This window comes from Glycine soja, chromosome 2 (assembly GCF_004193775.1).
Source record: "Glycine soja cultivar W05 chromosome 2, ASM419377v2, whole genome shotgun sequence".
Taxonomy (NCBI): Eukaryota; Viridiplantae; Streptophyta; class Magnoliopsida; order Fabales; family Fabaceae; genus Glycine; species Glycine soja.
In genome coordinates this window covers 31367619-31391557 of record NC_041003.1, presented here as the reverse complement: position 1 = coordinate 31391557, position 23939 = coordinate 31367619, and the positions used below count along the sequence as shown (strand labels likewise).

General features: G+C 36.0%; 1 protein-coding gene across 5 annotated transcripts; it reads left to right on the top strand.

Moving 5' to 3' along the window:
• The first annotated feature begins 16540 nt into the window (after positions 1-16540).
• Positions 16541-19600, top strand: LOC114392463 (myb family transcription factor PHL5-like). Of its 5 annotated transcripts, XM_028353623.1 has the most exons (8): positions 16541-16779; positions 16927-17247; positions 17341-17473; positions 17756-17832; positions 17968-18007; positions 18181-18235; positions 18380-18466; positions 19375-19600. In XM_028353623.1, the coding sequence occupies exons 2-8, from the start codon at positions 17083-17085 to the stop codon at positions 19586-19588; spliced, it is 771 nt and encodes a 256-aa protein (XP_028209424.1). In that variant the 5' UTR covers positions 16541-16779; positions 16927-17082; the 3' UTR covers positions 19589-19600. The 5 variants fall into 5 exon arrangements, with proteins under 5 accessions (XP_028209424.1, XP_028209416.1, XP_028209440.1 ...); XM_028353615.1 differs by lacking the exon at positions 16541-16779 and having other exon boundaries at positions 16791-17247; XM_028353639.1 differs by lacking the exon at positions 16541-16779 and having other exon boundaries at positions 16796-17247; positions 18397-18466; positions 19375-19521.
• The last annotated feature ends 4339 nt before the right edge of the window (positions 19601-23939 follow it).

The window sequence follows — 23939 nt, the reverse complement described above, 5'->3', positions numbered from 1 at the left end:
AATTAAGAAGGTGATATGGACCTTCCGGCTTCTCGTGACAAAGGACGAGACCAACATACAATGCATGCTAGAGATAAAATGTAGGAGTGATTTGATTTGCACAAGCTTTTTGGAGTAGAAACATGGGACCAACTCGTTTTATTTCAAAAAGGAAGTCATATCTAGTCAAGGTCTGAGAGACCCTACAAGTTTCCTAACGATTTCTAATTATGTGGGCCATTAAGTCTATCATATGCTGACAATAGCCGAGAAGCCCATGAATCTCTTCGGGGGCGGAGTAGGTGTCTGCCATCGCCTTGGCCTTGGCTAACAATCGGGGAAGTTCTTGACTCCCGTTCAAGGTAAGAGCAAACCGATCTATCCACATGGTTGCCTCTTGGTGTAAAGAGTCGATCACCCTTCCTCTAGCCTCTTTTTCCGTGTATACTTGGGCATATTCGTCCGCAATCCTATGCTCGTGGGCCGCGGCTAGACCTAACTCTTCTTGGTACTTGGCGATGATAGCTAGCATGTTGGTCTCCGTCTCGCATAAACGCTGAGACAAGCTTCTTTTGGACCTTGAACAGGCAACTAACTCCTCTTTCAAAACCATGCTATGTGCTCGCGACTGGTCCCTTTCTTCCTTTCGCAACTTGAGTTCACTATTGCTACCCCATAGAGCTCCGCGAAATTTGTTCCGGCCATACTCTTCCTTGCGAGCCCTCTTGGTCTCTTGTTCAAGGGCTCTTGCGGTAATTGCATTCTCTTCCCGTAACCCGGCACACTCCTTCCGAACGTGTGTAGCGGCCAACTTGAACTTCTCCTTGGCAAGTTTGCCTTTCCTAACTCACTTTTGAGAGCTTGGACTTCTTCGTCCTCTTCCGGTGCTTCAAAAACTCTCTTTGCTGACGACTTTTAACTTGGCGAGCCAATCTAAACCTCGTATATGAACTTTCAGCCATTCGTGGTACCCACCAATGATGCCATTACGAATGCCTCTAAGCTCTTGATCTTTCTTTAACGGGGTTTCCCACGCCTTATGGATTCTTTGTATAGTCTTGGAATTTTGTGCGCCGAAATCCCTCACAAGGAAAGGAGACATGCTTTCTTCCGTCGGTGCTCCCCTCATGGGGTACCCTAGTTGTCTTATAGCGAGCGTGGGATTGTAATTAATACAACCCCTCGTTCCTACCAGCGGAATGTTTGGGTATCTTCCACATGAGAAAAGGACTCCTTCTTTTCCTTCCTTCCATCGGGGGAACCAACTGATTGTTCTACCTCCTATCCCGGCCAAGAGCTGGTCCCAATCTATTCTCCTCTTTTCGGTACACGAGCGATGGCTCAGGAGCGGACATGGATGTCTTGTGTCTTGTTGGAACAAGTGTGAAACCAACCAAACACAGAGGGCGGGTAAGCAACAGATGATCCGTGCACTACTCTTTTCGCACCTTTGGTCAAATGTGCCAAATAGATATGCCAAGACAGCCACCACCGGACTTTCCTTGCTATGGTGGTAGGCAAGGAAAGCGTCGATTGCTGCTAGGTCTACCAAACCATCCACGTTTGGAAAGAGGATGACCCCAAAAATTAGCAAAGCTAACACATCCATAAACGGGACCCAGTCTCCTTGATTGGCCATACCCCTCGCCTTGTCTTCTAGGTACTTCTGTGGTAGGCCCGCTATGCCGTTCCGAATCTGTTTTATGCGGTCCAAACCTCTTGCTGAATCCTTGACCACAGTTGCAATTCTGCTCAAAGAGGGGAGACACCCGGAGGAAAGATATGGTTTTCTTCCCCCGAGAGGACATCCTAGAATTTCCTCAAATTCTTCAATGGTTGGTACTAATTGGAAGTCTGCGAATGTGAAGCACCTCAAAGGCTGGTCGTAGTATTGGGTAAGTGATGCAATGGCTTCTATGGACACCTCTGCTATGGTCAACTCTAAGATCTTTCCGTAAGTCTTGCGGAAGGCTTACATTTGGAGGGGTTCCATCAACCGCCCTAATTCCTTGATGCTGGTGGTATCTAGGCTTTTGACCTTGACTTGGTAGAACCTCTTGCCGGTTTGATTTGTTCCCATGCTTACTAAAGTGAGACAAAAGCTGGTGCAAATCAAAACTCCGATATCTCTTGGGTGGGATGGATGAATGCATGATGGAATGCCTATGACTCAGATGCAATCTAGGAATGCGGGGGTCCGGGGAATTTGTCCCCTTCTTAGATACGACGTCTAGGGGTAGCAAAGTGCCCCAACGTACGTTTTTAAGAAGGCGACACGGACCCTCCGTTGGTTTGTTTACACAAGGGATCAAGACAGAACCCATATGCGATGCCTATGCAAAAGACACAATGCGGGAATGTACACAGTATGACAATATTCACCGAACATAAGAAAAAGGGGATATGATACTCATGCATGGCAGTGTGAAAAATGGCACGCAGCGTGTTTGCTTCGTGCCCCTATTTAAGGGACCTATAAGGGAGAGAACTAACTAGGCTTTTAGCAATAATCCCCAAGGTAGTTATATCTCTCTTGATGGTTTCTAGAGGTATCATCCCCTTTGAAGAACATATTGTAGCAGTAGGGACTACTAGCAACAATAGGTTTTCAAAGAGAAAAGCTCTAGATGAGGGTTCACTGTAATCAAGCAAGTCGGAGACCTAGCATGATCACAGATTCACCTCCACTCCTTATGCTCCCATGAACCCGGGTATAGGGCCCTTTTTCACTCACAGTGTGTGCAAACAGTGTTGGTGTTTGGGTGCATCAAATGAATAAATATTTACTTCATGCATACATTTAAAACGCACTAAAAGCAACAAAGAGTTTATATACACAAGAACATAATGAAAGGAAACCAACAAAGGGGTAAGTCATGATAAAACATTGCACAAGATTTAAATGGCCTAACTCTCTAAAAACAGTCCCCAGTGGAGTCGCCAACTGTCGCAACCTACCCTTCGGCGGGAGGGCGACGCGTGACTCGCGGGATGCGTGTTCCACGAAAGGAATACGCGCGGAGTCGCCACCAACGTTTATTCGAGGAAAACGTCGGAAAAACCGGAAAAGACGCGATCTACGAACTTTTAAGTTGAAAGGTTCGGGAGTTGTATTTACGCACGGGGAAGGTATTAGCACCCCATACGTCCGTCCCAAGGGACGGCAGCCTTTAATCGAATGTGCAAACATGACTTTGATTTTTTATGTTCCCTTTTTATGTTCTTATATCCTTTATACCCTTTTTATATATTTTTTTCCTTTTTGTGGTCGACAAGGGTGTTTCCCTTTGCTCCTACGTATTCCTCAATTTGGGATGAGAAAATCAGACCTACGTAGTTCTTTCGGAACAAAGTGTTTGGTTTAAGTTGTTTTTGTCTTTTTTGCAAAATATGTTTTTATTGAACAAAAGGTCATTTAAGGTGTTGGACCATTAAACGGTCTTTTGATTTTGAAAGGGGAGAAACGTTAAGGCGTTGGACCATTAACGATCTCTTGTTTTTGAAAGGAGAGAAACGTTAAGGCATTGGACCATTAACGATCTCTTGCTTTTGAAAGGAGAGAAACGTTAAGGCATTGGACCATTAACGATCTCTTGTTTTTGAAAGGAGAGAAACGTTAAGGCATTGGACCATTAACGATCTCTTGGGGTGGTCGACAAAAGCGGGGCTTTTGCTCCTACGTATCCTCAATGAGGAACTCAGACCTACGTAGTTCTTTCTTTTTGTCAAGTGATTCTTTTTTACTTAAGTGGTGATCATTTTAAGGCGTTGGACCTTAAAAATGATCCATTTTACTTAGTGAGAAATTGAAATGACAAACTTCAAAAGCCTATTTTTATGGACGAGCTTGACTAGGCGAATTGATTTTAGCCTTTAGTTTCACTTTAGTTATTAATCAATTCGATTAAGAATGAGAAATCCCAAAGAGAAAACGTCCGATTGATTTTCCGCTTTATTTTACTAAAAGATGTCTTTTTGATTATTATATTATTTTTTACCTCTTTTTGATTTCCAACGTGGTTACGGCATGACCGAACGGTCGGAATTTATTTTAACCGAAGTTAATGGATAATACAATTCAAACGTTCGGTGGAAATTTATTTTATTTTTAAGTTAAGCGAGAAATGACTTAAGTAAAATGGCTTAAGCATGTCAACAGGGGGTATAAAAAGTAAACAAAATGAGAATAAAAATGCACGAAACACAATGTGGACCACTACGGGTGCATAGAATGAATCGAAAAGCTTGGTTCGAGGTACTTACCCGTTGAAGATCGAAGAATGATGAAGAACGAATGAAGAACGTCAAAGAACGGTTCAAACCTTTGCGAGATTCCTCACGGAAAACGTTACGGAAACGTTTCGGAAGCGCCTCGGCTTAGATTTTCTTCACGGAAACAATTTTTCCAAGCAAATTCGAAAGAGAGAAAAGTGCCTAAGGGGCTGGACCCCTTCCTTCTTCATTTCCTCCCCTATTTATAGCAAAATAGGGGAGGTGGTTGCCGCCCAGCTCGCCCAGGCGAGCAGGGTTGCTTCCTCCAGAAGCAACCGCCTTCTGGAGGAATATTCCAGAGGGCCCAAGTGGCCCTGGGTGCTATTTGCACCCCCATTTTTACTAAGTACACCCCCCTCTGCTATTTTTTGGTGATTCTTTTTTCGTAAAGTTACGGAAACTTACGAATTTCGTAACGATACTTGTTTTCTTTCCGTAATGTTACGGAACCTTGCGGATTACATAATCATCCCCTTTTTGACTTACGGAATGTTACGGAACCTCACTTAATTATGCAACGATGCTTCCATTTGATTTCCGGTGTGTCACGGAAACTTACGGATTGTGCATCAATATTTTTTGGTCTTTCGGCATGTCCTGGAATTTCACAAATTGCCTAATGATGGGTGCCAAGCACCTCACGAGGACCAAAGAATGGTCGCACGTCATCGAGCAAAGGTCCCCGGACGAAATTAGGGTATGACAGACTTCACGGTACAAAGTGAAGGATGAAGCGGAAAGCAGTTTTGATGAAAACTCAAAGAAGGGCCCTCCAGCGAAGGTTTTGTGGTATCTTCCAATCATTCCAAGGTTTAAGCGTCTTTTTGCTAACGAGGACGACGCAAAAGACCTTACATGGCATGGAAATGGAAGGATTTCTAATGGAATGGTCTGTCATCCAGTTGATTGCTCGCAGTGGAAGAAGATTGATGGTTTGTATCCGAATTTCGGGAAAGAGCCAAGAAATCTTAGACTTGGGCTAGCCAGTGATGGAATGAATCCATATGGCACCTTAAGCACTCAACATAGTTCATGGCCAGTTCTGCTAGTAATTTACAATTTGCCTCCGTGGTTGTGCATGAAACGAAAATAGATGATGTTGTCTATGATGATATCGGGCCCAAGACAGCCAGGAAATGACATTGATGTTTATCTAAGTCCGTTGATTGAAGACCTGAGAAAGTTGTGGGACGAAGGGGTTTTAGTGTTTGATGCATTTTGCAAGGAGACGTTTGAAATGCGTGCAATGCTTTTTTGTACCATTAATGACTTTCTAGAATATAGGAATCTCAGTAGTTACAGTGTTAAAGGTCACCATGCATGCCCCATCTGTGAAGAAAAAACAAGCTACATACAACTAAAACATGGAAGAAAAACAGTCTACAGTAGGCATTGCCATTTTCTAACACCCAATCATCCTTACAGATGACTGAAAAAAGCTTTTAATGGAAGTCAAGAGCATGATATTGCACCGATACCATTGACTGGTGAGCAGGTATACCAGCGAATTCAACACCTGAATACTATATTTGGAAAGACCCAAAAGAAGGATAAAAGTAAGACTTGCATGTGGAAGAAGAGGTCCATTTTCTTTGATCTTCCGTACTGGTCTGATCTAGACGTTAGACATTGTATTGATGTTATGCATGTGGAGAAAAATGTATGTGATAGTGTGATTGAGACGCTCCTTAACATTCAAGGCAAGACGAAGGATGGCTTGAATACCCGTCAAGATCTAGCTGAGATGGGGATATGATCACAGTTGCATCCAAGGTCTGATGGGAAGAAAATTTACTTGCCCCCAACTTGTCATACTTTGTCCAAAGAGGATAAGATAAGTTTTTGTCAGTGTCTTCTCGGGTGAAGGTTCCACAAGGATACTCTTCAAATATTAAGAGCCTTGTGTAGTTGAAGGAGCTTAAGCTTGTAGGGTTAAAGTCTCACGATTGTCATGTGTTGATGCAACAATTGTTAGCCATGGTTATACGAGACATCTTGCCAAACAAAGTCAAGTTAGCCATAACTCGCATGTGCTTTTTCTTCCATGCCATATGTAGCAAAGTCGTTGATCCTGTCAAGTTTGATGAGCTGGAAAATGATGCCGCAATTGTACTATGCCAGTTGGAGATGTATTTTCCCCCTGCTTTCTTTGACATCATGATTCACTTGATTGTGCATCTGGTTAGAGAAATCAAATGTTGTGGTCCTGTTTATTTGCAGTGGATGTACCCGGTTAAGCGATACATGAAGATCTTAAAAGGGTATACAAAGAATCTATAATGTCCAGAAGCATCTATTGTTGAGAGGTACATTGCAGAAGAAGCCATTGAATTTTGTTCAGAATACATTGAGAAGGCTAAACCTGTTGGCCTTCCTGAGTCTCGGCATGATGACAGAGGGGTGGTAAGGGTTCAAGAGGGCTGCATGTGATCACTCCAAGTCTAGAAGATTTGTTACAAGCTCACTTGTATGTCTTGAACAACAGTAATGAAGTTTTGCCATACATACTTAAGCATGAAGCTTTAGTCAAACAGAATAATCCAAAAATGTTAAAGAATTGGGTGTTGAAAAAGCATAACAAGACTTTCTGTGATTTGTTTAAAGATACAATCTTTGCAGATGAAAATGATTCAGAAACATTAAGAAAGCTAGCAGATGGGCCTAAAAGAAATGTTATAACTTGGTAAGGATATGACATAAACAAGTATTCATTTTACACAAAAGCACAAGATGACAAAAGTACAATACAAAACAGCAGGGTCACCCTAAGGGATGAATCTCAACACTTCGCAAATGTGCATGATGTCAATCCCTGTGTAGCTTCCATCCCTTACTTTGGGTTCATTGATGAAATTTGGGAGCTTAACAATGTGAAATTTACTGTTTGTGTTTTCAAATGTAAATGGGTTGACAGCAACACCAGTGTGCACATCGATGATATAGGATTTACGTTGGTAGACCTAAAGAAACTTGGTTACCACAATGACCCTTTCATCATGGCAGAACAAGCTAGACAAGTATTTTATGTGCAAGACCCTTGTGATGAAAGGTGGTGCGTGGTTCTACAGGGCAAAACAATTAGTGTTAATGTAGAAGATGATGATTCATACGTGGACACCTATGTTAGTCCTTTGTCCACACAAATCATAGCTATCATTGTCAGAGAAGAAGAAGCTGACAACGTTCATGCTAATCGTAATGATCATGATGAAGGAGAATTAAATAACATCGTCTAATGTAATTTTCTATTTATATATTTGATTTTGCTAGATTGATTTGCATAAGTCATACAGTTATTTTTTGTAAAGTTTATTAACCCTGGTTTTTTTGTATAAAGGATCATGGCTTCTCCACCTGGCTCGCCTCCTCCTCCTCCTCTTTCTCCTCTTCCTCCTTCAGACGCATCAGCTTTGTCGTCTGCCATGAAACGGACACGCAAAGCTACATGTTTACTATCCTTGTCTACTAGATGACCTGGTGCTGAGAGACCAGTGGTCCAAGTTGATCCTGCTACTGGCAAGGACGATGGTCCCGACAGGAAGAAATTAAGAACATATTTGGGGATTGTGGCGCGTGATAAGGAGGACATCATGTACAAGAACTGGAAGGAGGTTCCTACTGCTCAAAAGGACTTGATTTGGGAGGATATTTAGGTATTTTTCTTTTCTTATTTGATGTTCTTTAATTAATACCCAAAAAATACATTATTGTAACAAATAAACCTTATTTTTTTATTGTCAGGAGGAATTTGAAATCGCAGAGGCTTCTGAAAGTAGGATGAAAAAGAAGTTACTTAAGACTGTCAGTGAGAGATGGTGTGACACCCTCTACCCCATACATATAAGTACAAATAATAAAAGAAATAAGAAATCAAACTTAATTAAAAGTTTTTAAAACACATTTAAATACAATCCTTTCAAAAGGGTAGAAGGTTCACATTCACCTTTCTAACATCATAATAAAATTTGTCCAAATAAATAATAAATTCACTTCGGCTCAAAACAAGACCGTCTAAAACTTCATACAATTAATATAGAACCTATACCCTAATGTCACATCCTATCAGAGCATTGTGTTCTCGTGTCCTCTAGCATCAGGTTTTTTATAGTCATCCACCTATTCATTTGCTCCCACGAACACAAGGTTCGAGATCATCATAGGATCCAAACACAAATAGCACACAGGGAGTGAGTTATCACATTCCTAGCTAATGAAGAGTAACGAGACAACATGTAGGTATAAATATCATAAAAACAAAATAAAACTTACTTAAACATAGCTCACATCATTTCACCACTTTGTCACCCAACATCGCATCATAACACAACACGTCTCATTCATTTTCACAGCATTCACGTACTCAAGGATCAACACACAATATCACCAAGTCAATCAATATCAATCAATACACAAGCGTTATGCAACATATACACTAAGACTCAATCCTATATGCAATGTGGTACCATGTCAGTGAAAAACCTCGTCGGGCGCCTAGGAGTACATGACAAGACAAACCACACACTAGCAAGTTAGGTCACTCTCACTAGGTAAGATCATAGGGAGACCAGTCAGGGTCATGGTGTTTTGCGAGAATGCTCCAACCATATGGGATCAACATAGGCTTAAAGGAGCACTCAAACCGGGTGACCCTCAAGGCCTACACTCTGAAGAGTTCATCAAGGTCTCTCCCTCCTGATTTAGGTCCAACCGAGAAAACATTTTAGCACACAGACTCTATCTATGAACTATACAAAACACACAACTCCTTAGTTGTTCTCAAAATAGTTTTAACTCGTCGCCCTTTAAGGGTCTTAGCATTAACTCCTCGCCCTTAAAGGGTCTTATAGTCGTGTGATTATACAATTCATAGTTCACAACTCAATACACACAACATCTCAATGCACATATATATCTTAATCATATACATACTCAATTTATCACTTACACTCGATCTCAATCACAATGGTATAATCTCAATTTAACATGTTATCACACCTCATGAATCATATACACTTTACCTATGAACTATGCAATACACACAACTACTCAATTGTTTTTCAAAATCATTTTATCTCTTCAGGTTCCCACAGTAGATCCCATCACAATACTCATTGCCCTTAAAGGGTCTTACAATTGTGTGATTGCACAATTCATAGCTCACAACTCAATACACATTTATTTCACCATTCATCACAGGTTTAATTTATTACATACTCACAATTTGAATCACCATTTCATAATCTCACTATAACAATTTATACAAAAAGTTTATCACAACATGGGTAGTAAAACCCCTCAAATAATTTCACACAGTTATATCAAAATCATGGGTCAAAACACAAAACATCCAGAGCACTCAATTTTGTCAATTAATTCTTATCAGAACATCAATTGGAACGTAAGGACAATAATATTGTATTTATAATTGTAAAGGAAAAATCATAATTTAATAAACATCCCAAAATAAACCCAAATTTAATCCTCTAAGTATCCCTATACATGTTCTCACTATTCCCCAATTGTGAATAACGCATCCCTTACCTCTAAGCGAGTTCACGTGTCTTCCGACAGCAATAGCAGCATCTCTAGCAATTTCCTGAGATTCCTCAAATTTTTTTCTCTGATTGCTCTAATAGGGTTCCCAAACGTTAAAGAGAAGGAGAAGGGATTGAAGCCTCTATTTTGTACTCTCTTCGTGCGATTCCGTTATCTCCCTCCATGAATATTATCTTGCAAATCCCAACGGTGAAGGTGTGCGGAAATGAATCTCAAACAACATATCAAAATTTTACGACAATCCAACGGTTTTGGGTTTCTGCGGGAAAAGAAAAGGCTACAATACAAAGTTTATTTCTCTCGGTTCCGACATTTTCTCGTAATTCCCAACGGTGAAAAGCCTCGAAATTGAGTTGCGAACTTGGTGCTTAAATTTCATGATTCTCCAACGGTGAATGAGTCTGAGATCATCATTTTTCTGAGACAGGTTTGGTGTTTGCGGGAAAAAGAGAGGGTTTTGGGAGGAGAAGGGGGAAAAACGAGAATGAGGAGAAGATGAGGCATCATTCCTGTGAAAACTGACCTAACATCATTATTTATACCTAGGGTACTCACAACTTATTATTTACTCTATTTATTTATTTTTAAAATTTTATAAAAACAAACTATATTTTATTCTCTATCAAATGAATAAATAAAATACACTCTTTATTTTCTCTAAAATCATTATTTTAATAAAGTTATTTTTCCTTATTCATTTAATTACAAAAACCTCATAATTTTTTAAAACTATTTATTTATAAATAACAATTCTTTTTAAATTTAGTCAACGAAAAATGGGATGTTACAGATGGAGGCAGTTTAAATCAGACCTCATGAGGAAATGGGCCCTTGCAGCCGATCAGGACGGTGTGAACGACACTGTCTGTGAGAAATATGGCATAAGTAAGGAAAAATGGGCCCAGTTTTGCCAGACTTGTAGAGACCCTTCTTAGGAGGTATGTACCATGCCATTTAAGTTGTTTTTCAAAAAACATTAACTTGTTATAATTCATTCTAGCAATTTGAAAGATTATTGTTTTATTTTAGCAAGAAGTGCATAAAAAGGCACAGGCCATCCAGAAACAAAACACTGCCCCCCACGTTTTGTCTCATGGGGGTTATGAATATTTGGAGTAGAAGCTCCTGGCTGAGAAGACCAAGAAGAAGCCGGAGGAAGTTGCACAGTCAGGAAGCGTTGATGGCGTCATCGACCCTCCATCCCCGTCAGACGCCATGTGAAGTGGAAGAAGGCCCGCACCAAGAAAACAGGGGAGATGACGATTGAGGTCGCAAAGGAAATCGCTGAGAAGATCATAAGTCATTTTCAACTAACCATTAGAATTATATTTCTTTATTTTGTGAATGCCATGTACAAATGTTTCTTTTCTGTGCAGGATTCCTTTGAGGAGCAGGCGTCACAGGGATCCTTCGTCCCCCATGGACGTCAGGATGTTCTCACCGCTGCTATTGGACGTCCAGAGCACCCTGGACGTGTCTGTGCTGCTGGAATCGGTGTCACCATCAAGAAATACTTTGGATCGGTTCCACGGACGTCTCGCAGCTTTTCCTCGCTGCCTCCTGAAGAATTGCAGCAACTAACCCAGCAAATCAAGGACCCGCTAGGGGAGTCGATCACAGAAAAAGTGACTCGGCAGCTCATGGTATCGTTTAGCTAGATGCAGTCCCAGTTTCAGTCCCAGATGCAATCTCAGGGACTTACACTTCCTCAGGAGCCTCTGGTTAGTCCCTCAAGTCCTCGAGTAAGCACAAAGGAGAGTTGTATTGATCCCTCAGGAAACGATCCTGAGACGGGTGACTCAGACAAGTGCGGCTTGTACATCGAAGCAAATCTTGCCCGCCTGGTTGCCTTGGGAAGAGTTTGTGAGGGATCCACTATTGTTCATAACACTCCTTCGTTGCCTGGCCAAGTAAAGGTGGGTGTGGAGGAGGTTAAAGATCCAAATGCTCTCATTCCTGTACCCACTGATGAGGTTTCCTTAGTGGGGTAGGCAATTCACACCTTCCTTGCTTGGCCGACACATCTGGTTAAGCCTTTATCACAACAAGTACTTTACTCTTACTATATGTTTCTTCTTTTTGAATTAATTCATTCAGCATGCCTTAAATTAGGCCATTTAACTTTGTTTCATGAACAGACAGTTGTGTCTCTGGCAAAACCACCTCAAAAGCCAAATCTGGAGGTCGATGATCTGCTTTATCTGATGACATTGACCATCCCAGAGCTTTTCTTGAGGCCTTGCTAGGTTACATGGGATGCCACCATGTTCGGGGTCTTTAATCCAGACTTCCCGCTCTACATAAAGCACAAAGAACTCTCTGAAATCGCACACGGTGGTTAATGTCTCAGTATATCAGTGTTACATTTGTGGATTCTGTAAATCATTTTAGATTACTTTTAATTACCTAAGTTATTGTTTTCAATTCATAGATATTTAACTTTGACTTAACATAAATAGGCATCTAACTAAAACAAGTATGCGAGCGGAGAATTATGATCTGTATGGATTCCTCGAGCCACAGTTCATTCAAAGGTCTGGGCAATCGCAATTTGAGGCTGAAAGTTACATAAAGAGTTGGATGCAGAGTTCAAAACGTGATGTCTACCTTGGAGCCTACTGAATGGGTAAGTCACACAAAATAACTGAATTTAATTAATGTTTACTAATATACTAACTCATATTTGTCTCCACTATAGCGGACACTGGCAGATGGTGGTCATCCTGCCCAAGGAAAACCTAGTTGTCTGGTTAACATCAGTACTTTCAACATCGATTTCAAAATCGATGTAGAATGCCGTAAATAACAGATGTTGAAAGTGTATTTTCTAATAGTGTGTGGAGGTGGAGTTTGGGTGCAACGATGGTGTTTGATGGTTGGGTGAAGGACATATTTAATTTGGTGGTCATGGAGAAGTTTGGGGGGAAAGCAGCTTGGGATAAGAAGGGTAAGAAGGTAATAGTAGGTATTTTGGGGTGCATCAAGCATAAAAATAGGAAGCGTAAAGTAATTTCCTAGATACACAAGCACGCAATTTTTAAAAGCCTAGCCTAATTTAACTCTAATCCAAACAATTAACTAAATTTTACACTCATTTACTTATTTAGTTTAACCTTCCTCTACTTATCTATTTAATTAATTTATTCTTAAAATTTCTTAATTAATTTAACCATCAACTAGTTGCTTACTTAAGTTTCAATTAATTATATATTTTGAAACATATAATAATTCCTAATCTTTTTTTATTAAAATTCCTATTAATAATCAAAACTTCACAGCAGAATTTTATTGCATTCTATGGACAATTCTCAAATTATTTAAATTATTAATATTTTAAAGCTAATTTCTATGAATATTTTTAATTACATTAATTTATTACGAAATTAATTGTAATACAATTATGAAACTAACAATTAATAACAATAGACAAAAGAATACTAATTTATTTTATTTTTAAAAATAAAGAAACTTTAGAGAAACCTAGTATGTTACAATTCTTTGTAATGTGTTAGTCTTACTCACATAAATGCTTAAAGAAATTTACAAGGAAGTTATTCATATCCTATATTTTTTAAATCAAACATGTTTAACCGTAAAAAATTTATGCAATGGATTACAAAAAAAAATATCATTTTAATGTACCGGTACTAATCAACTACTTTAAATCATTCTTAATTATACAATTTTATAATTGTACCATCTCTGACTCCATTGCCTCACGAAGCAGAAGCAATAGCTCTTCAAACAGCTATAGATTGAATTTCCATCCAACTTTTCAGCTTGTTATTCTAGAATCTGATTGTAAGCAAGTTGTCGATTGGATGAAGGCCACATGTTTCAATATTAATGATAGAGAATTTGGAGTCATACTTCGAGGATGCTCAAAGAAATTACAAAATATTCAAAACTATCCAATTCAATTTGTGGGTCGGAAAGCTAACCAAGTCGCTTATGAATGATATAATATAAACATGTTTTCAGTATGAAAAAAAAAAACCTCAAATTTAATCCATTCAATTCATAAATCATATGTTGAACAAATTAATTATTGAATTGAATCTTTAATTAATTCATTGTAAATCATCTTTTGAAAGTACCTAGATCAATCACTTTTCTTTATTTGTTAATTATGATTATGGCACTCTATAGGTATGGCAACGGGGTGGGTAGGGGCCGGGTTTTGCTTACCCCATCCCTGCTCCCGACTCCCTATTCCCCTGCCCCCGAAATCCAAACGAGATGTAGATTTATCCTCATTCCCACCCCAGACATGCTTATAAAATTTTATAAAAAAAGTATAATTTTTCATAGAATGAAAAATATAATTTTAAATAGCAACAATAACATATTTTTAGACTGTACATAACAACATAAAATTCAATCTAACACTAGCATAAAATTCAATCCAATAGTTTCATGTTTTAGTGTGTTATATATATATAATGATATTTTTGTAAATTAATTATTAGCGGGGTGGGTTCGGGTCAGGTATTAATAATCTCATCCCCAAGCCCAAACCTAACTTTGGCTATCGGGTAAAATCCGACCCCCGATCTTGATCAACTCAAATTTTTCTCATCAAAATTAGGGCGGGTCCCGCGGATTTGGTCCCCATTGCCATGCCTAGCACTATACATAATTTTTTAAATTATATTCACGGATGCATCGTACAAATTACAATGTTTTTTTTATTATTTTAAGAAAATTGTACAATGTGTTAAAAATGGGGAACAAAGGATAAGAGAGAGTATAATATTGTAAGTGTTTTATCCTTAATTTTAATTTAAACTATTATGATTACCCTGTTTTTTAAAAAAATTGGAAATTAGAAACATGACTATTTCTTTTCAATTTCAATTGTATTGATCACTATTTCATTTATTTTATTGATTCGTGTCTAGTGTTGTATTTGTTTGTCGTACACTCACACATATACTAAGGATATCTAACTTAAGTGATTGACCACGATACATGTCTTTGTTTTCTATAAATAATAAATAAACAAATACACTCGAATAGATAGGGAAGACAAAATAGAAGTAGATCCTACAAGTATCTATAAAAGTATCCACAACTAAAAATGATAATTATTCTTTTATTGGGATTGGAGATGGAAACAGGTCATTATCCCACACACACATATATTACATATTAATGTAATTAATATATGTTACTGACTAAATAATTTATAACATACATATACTCTTCTATTTTATATCTAATAGTAACAATTTAAGAGAGAGTAATGAATTCTAATTCATCATGTCTTATAAATTTATTTCAAATTCTATTTAAGAATATTGAACTATTATTTATTTTTATGTATAAATTTATGAATTTGTTGACAAATTCTTTTAAAATTGACTTCCAATTGTGAACTGAATATTGTGTTGTTTGGTGCTTTAAATTAGTAGTGTAGAATTTTACCTCTTTAATGACTTATCTTTGTAATGTTGGATGATTATATTTGTAATGGTGTTTCTTTATGACTTAAGTTTGGACGAATTAATGTTATGTTTGCTTGTTATAATACTACCTTTAATTCTAGCTATATATAAGAAATAAAAGACAACACTTTCTTAGTCCTAATTATAAGAAATATAAGATAATTTCATTATTAAATTTCTTTTTTATCCCTAATTAATTATGAGGTCAATTAATGATATACACTCATTTTCCCATGAAAGTAAAAACATTTATTGAGTTATTAACAAAACAATATATATTAATTGGTTAAAAAATTATCATTGATAAATAACCACCTATTAAACAATTTAATGTTATGAGTAGTCTTAGAAAAAAATTAAAATTTATGACAAATTAACTAATCTAATCACTTCTACGGTTTTGATGAATTAGGTAATATTTTCTTATATATATATGGCCAAAGATATTATTATGTGTGAATGTTTTTAATGTTATATTTGAATTAGTTAAGATTAATTAATTTTTAATTTACTTGTAATAATTTATTTTATTAATTTTTTTATTAATCGATTAACTTTATACATAATTAAAATACAAGTTGTGTGATGCAAATATGTATATATAGATATCCAACGGATACAACATGAGAATTGAAATTGCTACCGTGCATGTATGAGGACAAGTATGACTTTTATTTTTTTTCAACATGGGTATAAGAATATGTATGGATACTATAAGACCCTACCCATTATCATTCATATGCCCGATATACATTACTTATGATTTTATTTAGTTAATTAATGTCAATGCTTAAGTTACGGATCAATATATCTCGGAGATATGTTAATAACTTATTTTTAAAAAATAAAATAATCTTACATATCATTTTACTCAATTTAAAAAATATACTTTGGTTGTCACGTAAGACAAAAGTTGACAAAAGTTAACATCGTTTGTGAGGAGGGACTAAAAATAATTTTTTTTTAATATATAGGGACTAAATTAGATGATTTAAAACTTCCAGAAACAAGATTTCACAAAAGTATAAGAACTAAAAATATATTTTTTTCATTTTAATTAAAAGAAAATACAGAAAACGTATTCCATGATTCCATCTTAATTTGCTGGTTATTACACTCTTGAAAAATCAGTTTTTTCTTCATTTTTTCACGTTGTACTTCACAACAGAGATGCTGTACTACAACAACGAATTCCTCTATGAAAGTAGTACAAAGACTCCTATTTTATTCTTCTTCTTTTTATTTTTTTTCCAGTTGACTTTTATTATATCTAAACTACAATGAATAGAGGAGTCCTGTTAGGAGTCCACATTAAGTAGAATAAATTATTTGATTTGATACTTACTCTTGAGGCTCCCTCAGCTTATAGATTAGTCTTTTGGTTAAATTCTCCTCTTGTGCTTATGTGCTTAAATCCTAACAATTGATGTTCTCCTTGTGAGATATAATAGTATTACATTATTGAATCTACGCAGTTGCATGGTATTTATCTTCAGATAGTTGCAAAATTAACCCAATATAAAAGGTACAACAGTGACAATTATTTGAGCATATATATATATATAAACATCAACGATCTAACTAAAAAAATCACTTACCGAAACTAGAACAATATACATCATCTTTAAGAAGTGCTAGTTAGACAAATCAACGTATGTATCATTTTTCGCAGGTATCAAACGGAGCACACAGCAATGAAGCCGACGTTGGAGGCTCAGAAAAAGACAGCTTCAACTTCCAACGACATGTGTTCGATGTTCCTTTTTCGTGTTTGAAGTTCTATTCACAAAATTTGCTGTGCCAATCTTCTCGGAACGACTCTGCTCCAATGTTCGGAAGTGTTGTTGATTCTTTCTTGTCTAGTGATGAAGACACGTTTTGTGAAACGTATAGAGAATATAGTGAACTTCCTTGCCATGACGTGTCACTTTATGAGCATTTCAGACACGAAGAGAAAAGATTGGAGGGTGATGATTCTGCCCCAGTTATTGAGGTTGGTGTAAATGGTGTTTAATGTTGTTATTTGGATTTTAATTTTGATTTTTGGATGAGAATTATGAATTCTCTATTAGCTTTTTGCTCTCAGGCTGAAGTTGTTTGTGCCACTTCTGGAAACTCTGCTTCTAGCATGGTACCAACTAGGAAAAATAGAATAAAATGGACCAAAGATTTGCATGAGCAATTTGTTGCAGCTGTCAACAGCCTTGGTGGTCCTCAAAGTAAGTTAAGTTAAAATTATATAACAAAAAATAAATGCAGTTTTTGCAAGTCTTCTTTAGTCTTGTTCTCTTGTCAAAACTAGAGTTTCATCTTAGTAATTTATGTTAATTTTTAATGTAAACCTTGGTTATGCAAATTACTAAAGTAAAACTTTAATTTTGATTAGAGAACATCACCGAAAATATATAAAGAGGTGTATTTAAATTGTCTAGAATTAAAACTGTGAACAAGCTACAATTATCAAGGAACTATTCAATGTTTGGTTTTTTAATGAATTGTAGAAGCAAAACCCAAGGCAGTGCTACAGATGATGAATTCAAAGTCGCTCACCATTTTTCATGTTAAAAGTCACTTGCAGGTAACAATATTCTTTGAACGAAATTAGCATGTTGTTCTTGAAATTTTATGGTGTATACTGCTTCTATTTCGTGTGTATATTCTGGAATAGTAATTTTGATTATCCATATTTTTAATTGACACAATTTCGTTGCAGAAATATCGGACCACAATGTACATGCAGAACTCTAGCAAGGGTATAAATTCCTCTTCTTTGCAGATATAGTTAACATTTATCATTTTTGTCATCTATATCATGCTTGTTATTTCAAATATTAATTAAATTAAGAAAAAAAGGTGAATTTTACATTTGTGCATATACTTCTATGGATAAATTATCACCCATTATATTGTCTTGTTTCCATTGCAGAGGGATACAAAGAAAGCAAAGGCATAGACATGGTCACTGAACTTCAACAGAAAATGTAACGTATTATAGCATGCCACAATATATATATATATATATATATATATATATATATATATATATTGTATCGTTTGTGTGCGTGGTTATTTTCTCACTGTAACATGCATTTATACAAATGTTTCTAAAATGTAATTGCTGTTAGAATTATACTTCTGGCAGCTATATGCAAATTGAGGAATCAAGACTACTGCAACTTGAGATTGGGAGAGGTATTCAAGAACAATTGGAGGTGCGTGTGAGACTTTTCGTTTTCCAATGATTCATTAATTTAAGTAACTCTAGTAGTATTTTCAACAAATTTCTCGGAAATTTAATTATATACATTCAAATTTGTCCTTTAATTTCGTTATAAAATCTCACTTTGCAATAACTTTATCTTATCACAACTATTCAGTTGAAATAATTAATTTACCCAAAAAAAATATTCTTATAAATTTATAGGTACTTATGAAAAAGTTAAATAAGTAAAATTAAAAAAAAGTTAAGCCTATTATACGAAGTTTAACTTATTTTATAACTGTCTTTTTACTTTTCTGATGGTTAGGCTCAACGAAATTTGCAAATGCTAGTCGAAGAACAAAAGAAACAGGTCAATAGTGTTTGTGGCAAAAATCAAATAAAGCAAATTGGAGGATCCAAATCTTAGGAGAATGACGGCAAAATATTTCTGGAAAAATAAATGGGCACGGTCCGCACGGACCTGTAATATTATTTACTTTTTAATATTTTTTAAGGACATATGGTCAATTAAACCTTAAGTACAAGTCAATCAGCTTAATTAAACCTTAAGTAAATAATGTGTGTCTGTTTTATCTACCTATTTATCTTGGTATATAAACATTACAAAAATTAAATCATAATAAATAATTTGACATTAAGTAATTATGCTTGATAGCTTTGACTCCTTTTTTTCAGATAACAAGTTAACAACATATTAATTCAGAACAAAATCTCCCATTTTCGCTTGCCATCAAACTTAAAGAGCTATAGGAGTATATGTCAACATATTGAACCATAAATGCTTCTGTTTTGGCTTCATTTTTTTTTATAGTGTTTGTGTCATTCTCTTCTATGTGCTTCTTTGGTGTGATCATTTTGTTCCGTTATTTGATTTTCTTTGTCTTATCCTATGTCCAGTTATCTTTTGTCTGCACTCACATTTAGATCTACGACGTCATATGATGAAGACCAAGAATCATTCTTTCAGGTGTCGACATTTTTTGTCATTGTCGTGATGCATCTTTATAACCATGTCGTCATCCTATATTGTTATTATGTTTCTATTGGGTGTACGTATTTATGCAAGCAAATGAAGCATGTTTTGTCATATTTTTCTAAAATATTTCTTTAATATGTTTAATAATTAGTATAAAATTTTGCATTTAATGCTTTCAAAATATATAAAGCATTTAATAATTTTTATTTAACAATTGAGAAAAATATTTTTAAAAAAGTAAAACTAAATTACATGCATCCATGAAGTTTTAGCTTATTACACTTCGATACCTCAGATTTTCAAAATTATTTTTAACCCTTGCTTACAAATGGCGTTAAGTTTCCGTTAAAAAAAATAAACAAAAAATAAAATGTGTTAAGTTCCCTTATGATCCTTTTTACAATTTCCTATCTGAAATAATCAACACCTCCTCCAATGCTCTCCCCCATTTCCATTTTCCCACCATGAGCAAGTTCGGTCCTTGATCTCTAAACCTAATTTTTTTGCAACTTGTGTGTTGGATCCACCCCTTGGGGAAGTGATCAATGGCCAACATAGTAAAGCAATTGTTGGCAAAGCCAATCAAAGAGGCTAAGGCAGCAAAAGCGGTCAATTCCTCCTTCAAGCAAGAATGCTCTTAGAACTCAAATCAAAGACCAAAAAACTTAATTGTAGGGTTTCTTCCAAAAGATGTACATGCGAGATCCAACCTCTACAAGCATCTAACGCAACACATCATTTTCGACACTAGTCCTCAACAAGGCCCTATCTTTGGTTCTGAAATGTCACACCCTCTTAGTGTCATTTTGCAAAAGTTTGAATGTCATTCCTGCCTCCTTCGCCAGATCAGCCACTTTGTGTTGTTATTCCACTACTAAAAAAAAGGCCTTCTACATCGGTTCTAACGGCCTTTCTACATCGATTATGACGCGTGGTGGTAACCCGGGGTCGTTGAATCACAACATCGATTTTATGACCGTCTTTGAAAGCCGGTTTTTCTACATCGGTTGTCTAGCTACAACCGATGTAGAATGGGTAGCTTTCTACAGCGGTTCTAAGGTTGAAACGATGTTGAATGGGTAGATTTCTACATCGGTTATCAGTCAACCGATGTAGAAAATGAAAGCTTTTTACATCGTTTATCGTAAAATCGATGTAGTATGAGGAGATTTTCTGCATCGTTTATCACCAAAACCGATGTAGAATGGGCACGAATGGAAAGGTTTCTACATCGGTCTACAATCAACCGATGTAGAATTTGAAGAGTTTTTACATCGTTTATCGTGTAACCGATGTAGAATGAGGATATTTTCTACATCGTTTATAATTGAACCGATGTAGAATATGCTGATTTTTTTTTTAATTTTTGGAAATTTATAAACTCAGGTTAAATTAGTACAAGAAAAGCTATGAATTGAAATACAATACAAATAATGAAATTCAACAAAATATTGAAAAGCTATGAATTGATCTATCTTGCTCACTCCTTTTAAGAATGTTTGTACCAATGATGTAAAAAAAATAAAATAAAAAAGACTGAATTTCTTTTTGACAAGGCTCTAATTTAAATCATGCTCCAAAGTTCAGATAAAAGTTTGATCTGCTCAAACCTACTTCTCATGGAGATCTTTGATTTGTCTTTCCAAATCACCATCAAGAACAAGTTTCTTCCTTCTCCTTAGAGCAATTTGAGATTCATCTTCCATCAATTGCTCCCCACTGTTATGTCCAAGTAAACCAAGTATCAGAAACTATAAAATCTCAAGTAAAATTTCATGTCAAGTTGTAAACGTACTTATGATCATCTTTGTCACTGTTACTGCCAGAGGTGGGTGCAAAGCCTTTAATAACATCAAGCTTGTCTCTACAGAAGAAAGAAACAAAAATAAGAGTAGATTCATTGCAGATAATTCTTTGCAGTGATCAAGAATAATTATGAACCAATCAATCAAGAAGCATAAATTGAAAATTGGTCCCACATTCTAAAAATGGTCATCTCAGTGCTTCAAAAAAATTTCCGAAAAGAAATAGAAAGTACAAAATCATACATAAAAGCTTAGAAGCAAAGTTTGAGGGTTTTATCTTACTTTTGATATCCTATGTCCACACCTTTGCTGGGGATGAACCAATTTCTTCATCTCCCTGAGTGTTATTCCAATTGGCACTTTCTTTCTTCAAATGACCAAGCTCGCTCAACAAATATTCAGCATTGATGTAACGGCATTCCCTCCGAGTCTTCCAGAAAAGGAGTTCCACAAACAAGAGGGGTTGCTTTTTCATTTTCTTTAGCATCTTTCTGACCAAACAAGTAGAGAAAAGGATCAAAATGTAGGGACATCAATGCTGAATTTATAGACTCCTTGAATTTATAAGATATAAAGTAGAGAAAAGGATCAAAATGTAGTAAAATCTTAGTTGGTATGCTCATATTTACATCTGAATAACTATACCTGCATAGTCCTTGCAGGGACATCAATGCCGATTGTTGTGTTAGTTAAGGAGAAGCACCCCTTGGGTAGTAGTGAATTTACCATCCTTGGGCAGAGGAAGATACAAACCAAGCTGCTTAAGTTTTCGAGAGACTTGGATAGTAGTGAATTTACCATCCTTATCCAGTGCATTGGCTATCATGTAACTACATCTTCTGTGGTCCTTGAATCTGCAGAAATAGCAACCCAGCTATTAACAGCAAAATCAAAAGCTAAATTGAAATGCTATTTGTCATCCTGAGCAAAATAATATAGAAAATTCAAAAAACATTGAATTTTTTTATTTAACTATCCATTCAGCAGTCATCAAGCAAAGAGCAGAAAGAGATCAAATGCAAGGCAACCAAGTGGTACTCACTGCTCATATAGAACTTTGGTTAGAGCTTCTTGATCTTTAATGAAAGCCTGGACTCTTTTTTTTTTTTGCCTATAAATATTAAATTGAACACAAACTTAGAGAAGACTTAAACACATTCGATGCATCAAAATGTATATAAAAAAATTGTCAAATTAAGATGAACAATAATGACAACATTTCATTTCCTAGAGGAAACATAAATTTAATAGAAGAAAAAATACCAGTAATAATTAATAAGCATAAGAGTTCAGTATAAACTTACAGGTGCTGAACCAACAGGCTTCCCTCCAAATTCACGGATTTATGATTGGTAGCTCCTGTTATTTTGTCACCGTCTAACTGATTAGGGCTAGTAGACAAAGGTCCTTCAGCATCAGCATCAAAGTAAATTTGTGAACATCATTATTGATCCTATCGTTGATCAGTAAAGTGGTGATCCTATAAACGGGAAGGTAAAGGAACATTACTTGAGAATAGAGCTGAGCATTTCATCATCAGAATCGCCTTTTGACAATTTATCCTCACTGGTTTGCCCATGTAACTGTCCCCTTGATAATTTGCCACTGCTTCTATCTGCTTTAAAATATTATCCAAATGAACTATAGGCCACACAGAATTAATTCCAAATAGCAGTAACTTCACCTTCTCAGAGAGCCTACCATTTTCAGTGAGCTTGGCATTTTCATCAAGTAGGACTTTTTCCTGAATTAAATTACAAACACAATAGTCAGAATCTTTTATATGTAATCCTTATAGGGAACTTTTCAACTTTCAGAACTGATAGAAAAGGAATTGGACCTTGAAGCATTTTTTTGATGGCATCATAAACTCAGAATTATACAGAAGTATATATTTAGAATTTTTATATTTTCTCCCTCTTATTTTTAGATATTTGAACTTTATTGTCCATAATTTCTCATTCTGTTGTCAAAAGTCAAATTTTAATCAGGTTTAAGAAGTAAAAGGAAATGTCTTTAAGTAAAAGGTTTTGTAACTAAAGAAACTTTTTTTCAGATGTAACTATATATAGAGACTAAAGGTCTTAAATCTGTTAGTGCCTTAAGCACTAGGAAAAAGTTGTTTTTGAAGAAACCTAAGACCAATGTCAAATTTGAATCATGTTTAACATTCTAAGCACATCAAACTTCTCCAACTTGAATATGACTCCACTCATTTCCAGTAGAATAGACCATAACTTCGCAAATCATAACTAACATCCATAACTTAATCGGTTTTTCCTTTCACTAAGCTGTAATGACAAATATAGTGATCTCTACCCTCCTCACTGACTCAAAACAGGTTATAACCATTTTGATGAAATGTAAACAGCTTACCTTTTCTTTTAGTTGCTCGATTTGTTCTTTGAAAACCTGGATCTAAAGAAATGAAAGTTGAGATACAAATATATATTAACTTCAATCACACACTCTAAGCCATTAAACTATTACAAGTCATTCTGGGTAAAAAAATAAATCAGTGACATAACATACACTTGAATGTGTAGTTGACTATTTGTAGCTCTGCCTATGCACTCAAAGTACAAGAACCACAACTTTCTATTGCTAAATGCAAAAAAATATCGCATTCTACTCCATGTCCAAGAATCAATTCAATCCAAAGAGACACCAATAATCTGAAT

Excerpts from the sequence above, each read along its gene's own strand:
- LOC114392463 (XM_028353615.1), top strand. The coding sequence starts at position 16,909 with ATGTATCATTTTTCGCAGGTATCAAACGGAGCACACAGCAATGAAGCC. Across the intron at positions 17,474-17,755 it reads CAGCCTTGGTGGTCCTCAAA|AAGCAAAACCCAAGGCAGTG; the intron begins GTAAGTTAAGTT and ends AATGAATTGTAG. Across the intron at positions 18,236-18,379 it reads ACTGAACTTCAACAGAAAAT|AATTATACTTCTGGCAGCTA; the intron begins GTAACGTATTAT and ends AATTGCTGTTAG.